The sequence below is a fragment of the Leiobunum rupestre genome, chromosome 6 (genome assembly GCF_980474605.1).
Source record: "Leiobunum rupestre chromosome 6, qqLeiRupe1.1.hap1, whole genome shotgun sequence".
Lineage (NCBI taxonomy): Eukaryota > Metazoa > Arthropoda > Arachnida > Opiliones > Sclerosomatidae > Leiobunum > Leiobunum rupestre.
In genome coordinates, this window is record NC_143389.1 from 63,871,867 (window position 1) to 63,880,743 (window position 8,877).

General features: G+C 35.9%; 1 protein-coding gene across 1 annotated transcript; it reads left to right on the forward strand.

The window, feature by feature from the left end:
- Positions 1 to 5,170: 5,170 nt before the first annotated feature.
- On the forward strand, positions 5,171 to 7,204 carry LOC149942942 (uncharacterized). The gene is made up of 4 exons (XM_090179551.1): positions 5,171 to 5,825; positions 5,884 to 6,053; positions 6,120 to 6,249; positions 6,495 to 7,204. Exons 1-4 carry the CDS (start codon positions 5,171 to 5,173, stop codon positions 7,202 to 7,204), a joined length of 1,665 nt encoding a protein of 554 aa, XP_090035677.1.
- Positions 7,205 to 8,877: the final 1,673 nt, after the last annotated feature.

Genomic DNA, 8,877 nt, shown 5'->3' on the forward strand with positions numbered 1-8,877 from the left:
TACTCATATGTACAAAGAAATTAGGAGACCCGTAAGTTTTTTAACTATCATACCATTTTTCAAATGGTTCCTATTAATGACTTAAAAAATGGTACAGACAAAAATTAGCATGGGGTCATGGTGTAGTGTACTTTGATGGATATAGGGGTAAAGCAATTTAGGCAATTTACAATAGATCACATAATTTAAAGAAATATTCAACCAACAACCACCAAGTTTTACAATTTATCTGGAGTTTAGGGTAGTGATTGTGTTTTGATAAATCACCTCTTGGGTTTTAATTGATGCATATGGGTAGTGTAGCAATAAGAGTGGCTCACTCTGAAAATTTAGCTTTTCTGTTCTAAATTTTTCCCCCTTATTCATTTTTAAGCTTTGTATACTGACCCCTCTGATGAATTTTAGGCTACACTACTAATGCACATAAGATCAGCACTTTCGTGTACCCTTGAATTGGAACATAAATTGTATGAGCTGTAAGGTGTACAACCCACTTAAGTATTTAAATTTTTTATTACAGTTTTTCATAATAGAAATCAATATGCCTGTGGCTTTCGTGGCAATTGTTTGAATAAGCTTGTCCTAAAACCAAGTAAGAGCAATATGCCCTTGACAGCGGATTTGGGATATCTTAATCTTCCAGACAATAAATTCAGCGAATGGACCAGTATCAATAAGAAGCAATGTTTAGAAATATACTCCATTTATCAATGTCACTGATCTTTTTCTATTGCTCCTGTTATCAATCCAGCGCAGCAAAGAGTTTAAAGACAGAAAAATTGGCCACGTAGTGTTCCATGTAAGACAATAAAAGGACCTTTCTCTAAAACTTTTCCATAGCCCAATTTTATTACGCTACTACAAGAAATGACTACTTTAAACAAACTATAGCAACTGTCACCTACAGGGTGTCCACTAAAATATGATCCAGTGTCAATAATTGAAAAGCTATTTTTCTTAGGAATTTGATATTTTCAGATCCTATAGCAAGCGCAGGGGGTCATTAAAAACAAAACTTAATGACCTTGAACCATGTCCTCAAGTTCATTCAAAAAACTTGAGAACCGTTCGGTTTAGAGACTGTTCCAATTAGAATGGTGTGCACCAGCCCATTGGGGTCTCCAGGTGCATATTCTGCCTACATAAGAACACGCCACCAACAGAAGTTAAGACGGATTGACTGCCTGATAAAGATCATATAACTTTCAGCAAAGGCTTAAAAATTGACCACTTAAATGTTGCAAGGTTGCCTCAACATATAACTGATGTTGCTTATTATTTAAATAAATATTCTAATCACATTCTTGGCCTGTCAGACGTGGCTCTCAAAATTTATTCATGATGTAGCCGTAAATATTCCAAACTACAACTTCATTAGGAAGGATCGCAAAATTAGGTCTGGAATTAATCTGGAGGAGGACTCTGTATCTACTTTAAATATCATATCTATTTGTTTTAAATGAAACCGAAAACTCCTATCTAGAAACTATTAGGATAAGTCTCCACAAGAAAAACTGTAAACGTTTAGTCATTGGAATTTGTTATCATCCTCCTAATGGGAGTTATGCAAGTTGCCACTTAAATCTATAAAACTCAACCTCAAATATTGCTAGGTAAATAATAAAATTATATTTCTCGGGGATTTCAATGCAAACCTACTTAAAACTACAGACTCACAACTCTCACATGCACGTAGCAAGAAGTCAGCAACATATGGGTTTCATCAGTTGATATCCGATGCAACCAGAATCAAGGAGAAAACTTGCACTGTAATTGATCACATTATACCAATTTAACCTCAAGAATAAAGCAAATATTTAGCATTACGTTAGGTGTTTTTTTTTCGCTTGTTCCGGGATTTTGGAGTAGGGTAAGAAGAGTAACGCTATGATGTCATTTTACTCCGATTTTGTGGTGGTGAATAATTGTCTTGAGTGAAAACGTATTTCCAAAATGGCTGCCTGTGGCCTTTTTAGCAGATAAGTTCTGGTTAGCAGACAACAAAATCCTATTTACTCTTTTGACACCTCCTTTTCAGGAGTAAAAAGAGTAGCCCTTTTACTCCGGAACCAGCAAATAGTTTATGGGGCGGAGTAGTAATTATCATCCCCGGAACTGGCGAATAAAACGTTTTAGGTTAAAAAGAGTACACTTTTACTCTGAGAACAGGCAAAAAGAAACCGCTTATTGGGGATTTCAGATCATTACCTAACTGTATGTATTCGTAAAATCAATTGCCCCAAAATTGGGAAAAGGCTTGTGAAAGACAGAAATTATAAGAAAGCAGTGTTGTTTGTTTTGTTGGGGAATTTGTTCAATGGGCAACCGTTTTGCCATGGCAACGAAAAATGTTTTTGACAACAACAAAATAACATGGGATTCTGAACGTTTCCGAGGGCCCCCCCCCTGTGAAAAATTTTTTAACAAATTTAAAAATTTCAAAAATTGAAAAAATAGATATAAATTGACAAAAAAAAAACATAAAAACTGATCAACTTTTGATCAATTTGAGGTCAAAATCCCATGTTATTTTTAATGGAAAAATTTAATATTTTGTGTTGTCAAAAACATTTTTCGTTGCCATGGCAAAACGGTTGCCCATTGAATAAATTCCCTTTAGGATTTTTCATGATACATGAAGGTCTACCAATCCCCCGGGTTTGAACAAAATCGGTGGGTTACACTTCGGGATGTCTCCTTGTAAGTAAGGGGCACTATGCTGACTTACCTATATTAAAATATATAAATTTCTTTGATAAAGCAGTGATGTGATTCGACACATATCTTAAAAATAGAAAACATTATGTTGTTGTTGGTGGAGAGATCTCTGGCGAAACAAACATAACAAGAGGAGTCCCGCATTGAAGTATACTGGGACCTACGCTCTTTAATACTTATAGAAGTGATATAAATCAGTACCTAAGTGTATCAAACATGTTACTAAGAAAACTAATAGCAGGCTGGGTATCTTGAGGCCATTGTATACATCACTTGGCACTGACGTTCTAAATTTGTTATATCAAACCTATTTTCACAATATGGAGGTATATTTTTTACAACTCCGCAAAGGAGTCTTATTTACAAAAAATTCAAGTAGCCCATAACAATGGTGCCCACTTTTTCGCTAAAAAGAAGAAACACTCCTCAGCAACAGATTCAAGAGGACATACACTCTAAAGATTTATATACCGCTGTACCGTAAGTTGAAAAGGATAAAATGAATTAAATAGCATATTTATAAATTTACCTGACATAAAATTGAAAGAGAAGTTAACATTAAGTTTTACAAAATTAGCGGAACCACAAACAAGGGACGGCCCACCCTTACCAAAAAATAAGTTGGATTTTAGTTGGTATACACATTTTAGTTGATATTAACTTGGTTTTAAGTAGGCTCAAGTTGTCAGCATATTTCAATGAACTAGTTAAAGGGGTAATAAGTTGTTATTAATTTGGCAGGAAAATACTTTTTCTTTTTTATGTTTGTAATTAGTTGGTTTAAAGTTTGGTTTTAATTAATATTTAGTTTGTATTTGTCACAAATACTAACTTAAAACCAAGTTTTAAGTAGTTCCTAGACAACTTATTTTTTGATGAGGGCAGCAAAGACCGCAGGGAAGACAGAACCCGACCACACGAGGAGACACCAGAAGCGCAACAGCCGATGAAGTTTATTACCTATTAATTTGACAGTTAGAAAATTTAATGAATTATAATCAAAGTATATATTTGATGATGGTTTTTTTTAGAATTTGATGGATGAATCTCGAAGACAACTAAAAGATTCACGAGCACGTCTCGAAGATAGCGCATTGGTAAGATCTGTTGGCTTGAAGGGCTTGCCACCACTCTCCTATGCATTGTAATCCAGCCACCTGTTGAAAGGCATTAAAAGTCACTCAATGACTTGGGCCTAAAGTGGTGCCTCAGGTATTAGACTAGCTGATAATTATTATTATTATTATTATTAAAACAACTGTATAAAATATCATTGCCATCATGTACAAGGTGTCGAAAAACCGATGTCCAGATAATTTATTTGATCAACTAAGAAAGGAATATATGATACAGAGCTTTCAAACCCATGGATCTGATCTCAATTTCTATGTCGTTCAACTATACACAGTCATAGGATTAAACCAAATAACGAAAACACTTATATTCAAATGTACAAAAACCTTCGAAATGTAGTGACTACACACTTACGTAACTCAAAGAAGTCTTTCTTTAAGAAAAAACTCAAAAATAAAGGTAATATCTCTGGAACATGGAATTCTTTGCGGCAGTATGTCAAAAAACCAAATACCCTCCCTACTGTAATCACTGATCAAAATGGAACCTCTTATCATGACGCCATGAATATTGCCAATGCCTTTAACACCCATTTTACTGAAGCTGCCAAAAAATGTCTAAATGAACATCTACCAGCTAATTTTAATCGCATCTCTATCAGATCGACTACTGAGCGTAATCTCTTGACAGAAAGATTCTCTTTTTCTGAAATAGACCTGCCGTGGTAAAGCTATTAAAACGTATTTTCTCAAAGAAGGCCCCTGGTCCTGACCCGATTCCACCTAAAATCCTAAAGGCAAACGGCCCTGTCCTTGCACCATACCTACAAACCATTATAAATCACTCTTTCTCTACTTCTACTTACCCTGAAGAATGGAAATGTGAATGTGTTATCCCTATCTACAAGAGCGGGGACCCCACCAATCCAGACAACTACCGACCGATTGCAATCCCACTTTGTGCTTCTAAGACCCTGGAATGGGCTGCGCATGACCAGCTAATACCGTACGTAACTACAAACAAATACCTGTACCAAAACCAATCCGGCTTTTGACCTTGTTGAGTGTACTTAGCTATTCGACTAAATGGAAATATTTAACAGTTAACATGGCAGCACTGCCGAGTGTTTTTTTCTTTACCTGTTTGTTAAGAAGTTCAGCCTGGTTAGTCTGCCTTGAGCTTATGATGTATTAAGATGTAGTTAATTTTAACCCGTTTTATTTATTAAACACTTTATTATTCTTAATGATTATGTCTTTATTTACTGAGTTTAGTTTATATTATCAGTGAGTTAGTTTAACATCGTAGCAGAGCGTGGTTAGTTCCAAGGGTTAGTGTTTAGGGTTTCAGTTGGCGTTTAAGAAGACGTTTTTTCAAGATGGTGGATCACTTGGAGCAAGATTCAAATTATTTATCATTCAAGAAGTTAAATGATGTTAATTATGAGAGATGGAAGTTAGATATGAGAATGGCATTGTTAGATTGTGGATTATGGGGTATTGTTGCTAGGACTGATGTTGTTGGGAGCACAGCAACACCTGAAGAGAGGGAGCGGCATTTATTTAGATCACAGAAAGCTTTAGCAAGAATATCCCTGGCTGTTGATGATCAACATAAACGAATAGTAGCACAATATGATTCAGCTATAAAGGTTTGGAGGGCATTAGCTGACATCTATGAACCCAAGTCTAGAGCCCGCATTGCAGCACTTAGATCAGAATTTGTGAGTTTGTGTTATAATCCACCTGAATCAATGTCTGTATTTTTGGCAAGAATTATAAGCGTGGCCGAGCAATTGGAATTAGCTGGAAAGAAGTTGAGTGACGATGAAGTAGCTTACCAGATGATACATCGACTCCCAAAGCAATATGAAAATACTGTGGTCCGTGCCTACGCCCTTGATGATAAAGACTTTACAACTGATAAAGTGAAGAGTTTACTCTTTTCCGAATATGAAAGGCAAAAAAGAGTTGCAAATGAAGAAGCTGGAGAAACCGTAACCCAGTCTGGGTATGCGTCCTCAGCACAACCAAGTAAGAGGAATTTTAGTAATTCTAACAGAGGTGGAAGAAAAGATTATAATGGAAATAGAAGACATGAAGTCATCTGTTTTAATTGTAACAAGTCGGGACATTTTGCAAAAGACTGTAAAGATAACGATACTAATCAAGAAAAATGTTCAAATTGCCATAGAATGGGGCATATTGCAAGGTTCTGTAGAACAAATTCTAGAACCCAACATAGAAATAATGGAAGGGGAAGTTATAGAGGCCAACATTTTCAATCTAAGACAAAGTCATTTTATGCCTCCGCACGTTTATCTGTAGAGGAAGATAAGGATTCTTGGGTTTATGATTCCGCTGCAACATACCATTTTTGCAACAAGCGGGATTGGCTTTATAACTATAGAGAAATTGACTCCTATTGACATAGCGCAAGATCAAGCTAAGGCAATAGGTAGAGGTGATGTAGCATTGATGGTAAAAACCCAAAGGGGTGAAGAATTAGTTTACCTTAGGGATGTTATTTATGCGCCATATACTCAAGAAATTTGTTGTCTGCTAGGAGGATTGACGAAAGTGAATTTAAGGCGGTGATAAATAATATTACTATAAAAGTATATGATGGGCCAAATAATTTTTGTATGATATCCCACTTAAATGACAATATTTTATATTGTCTTGAAGCATATGTACGTACAGATTTGGAAACCATTCCTCCGGATGAAAGGTATAGGCAGACAAGTTATAATAATCAAGAAAGCTTAACCAGTCAAGCAAATGAATTGGTCTTATGGCTTAAGCGTTTAGGACATCCGAGTGTACAGAGAATGATAAATTTGGTGAAGAATAAAATGGTAAATGGTTTACCAGAATTAAAGGGAAATATGGAGATTTGTAACTCCTTTAGAATATCAAAAGCGACAAAGGCCCCAGCCATAGGTAAAGATTGCATAACTACAAAGGCAGTTTTAGAACTTGTTCATAGTGATGTTTGGGGAAATGCACCTGTAGCCTCACAGGGAGGCGCACGGTATTTTGTTTCGTTTATTGACGATTTTTCAAGAAGAGCCAGTATTTACACCTTGCAAAGTAAAGATGAGGTCTTCCAGAAATTTTTACTTTATAAAAATTGGGCAGAGAGACAGACAGGCAAAAGGCTTCAGAGGCTTCGTACTGATAACGGTATGGAGTACTGTGCTGGTTATTTTGAAGATAATTTGAAGAGAGATGGTATTCACATGGAGCGAACAAATACCTATAGTTCTGAAATGAATGGAGTAGCCGAAAGGTATAACAGGACGATAATGGATAGCACCCGCAAATTAATAGAAGATGCACAGTTACCTCAAGAACTTTGGGGGGAGGCTCTTCATGCAAGCGTATATATGTTAAATCGCCTACCACATTAAAAAATTCCTGAAATAGTACCAGAAGAGAAATGGTCAGGATATAAACCATCAGTGAAGCATATGAAGAGATATGGCTGCTTGGCATTTACTTATATTCCAAAACCTCACAGAAGTAAATTATCAAATAGAGCTAAATTAGGAGTGATGGTGGGCTATGCGAATCAGACTAAAGGCTATAGAGTTTGGTATCCAAGGGAGCGCAGAGTTATTGAGACTAAGCATGTAACATTTAACGAGGATAAGCTTGGCGTAAAGGAGTTAAATGAAACGAAAGAAGAGATTTATAACTATGTTTATAATGATTATTGGCCTAGGATACAAAATTGTGAGGAGAAAGATGAAAGTGAAGTAGTCAATGAAAGACATGTAGTTCCTGAGAGGGAAGTTGAGTCAGTTACTCAAGAGTTACAGAGTAAGCCAGTTATAGTCCAACCAGATACTACGCCATATTATGTTCTTAGAAAAACTCATGTCCCAAGAGGGTGGAGAAGAGAAGAAAAAACACGACAAAAAGGAGCAACCAAAGGCAGAATTGATGTGTATTATTATGATGACCAAAAAGTGAGAATTCGCTCCGAAGCTGAATTACTGGATTATTTTGAAGAAAAGGGTCTAGAAGTTGATATTTCACAGTTTTCATTCAAACCATTACTAAAAGCACAAGTTAATATATCAGCCGAGAACATGGAGGTCCACTGCGTAGAAGTTCCAGAGATGTTTGAAGAGGCGGTAAATAGTCCCGAATCAGAACATTGGAATGATGCAATGACAGCTGAATTGGATACAATTAAAGAACGTGAAGTATACGAATTGGTACCAAAACCAGACAATAGGAAAATAGTAGGTAGTCGCTGGGTATACGCCTTGAAAAAGAATTCAGAAGGAGAAATTGTAAAATATAAAGCACGTTTAGTCGCTCAAGGTTTTTCACAACAATATGGATTGGATTATCATCATGTATATGCACCTGTGGTCAACTTTAGTCTTATACGCCTATTTATTTTTATATTTGCTATTTGTATGGGCTGGCATCATAGACATTTCGATGTGAAATGTGCTTATTTATATGGCGAGCTAGAAGAGAATATATACATGTCCCAACCTAAAGGTTTTTTATTTCCTGGTAAAGAAGATCATGTTTGGTTACTTAGAAAAGCTTTATACGGCCTAAAACAGAGCGGTCGTCAGTGGTTCAATGAACTTGATAAAACTTTAATTGGAGGTGGAATGAAGAAATTACTTGGATGTAACTGTATATACCATTTTGGGTTGGATGGAATTATAATAGTTTATGTTGATGATATCATTGTTTTAACCCGTAATCAGAATGTTATGGCAAACATACGTAGAATACTGAAAGAAAATTTTGAAATAGTCGACCTAGGAGAATTAAGAAATTTCTTAGGAGTGGAGTTTGATTTTTCTGAAAAAGGGAAACTAAGGATTCATCAGCGTAGTTATATAGAGAAGATCACCAAAGATTTCGCTATTGTAGAAGATGATAGATTGGGAACACCATTACCACCTGGTATAATCCTAACTAATCAGGATTCGTCAGATGACCCACAAATTGAAACAGCATATAGAAAGATTATTGGCATATTGTTATATCTTTCCCAACGAACTCGTCCAGATATTGCATATGTGGTTTCCCACCTAGCAAGATTTCAATC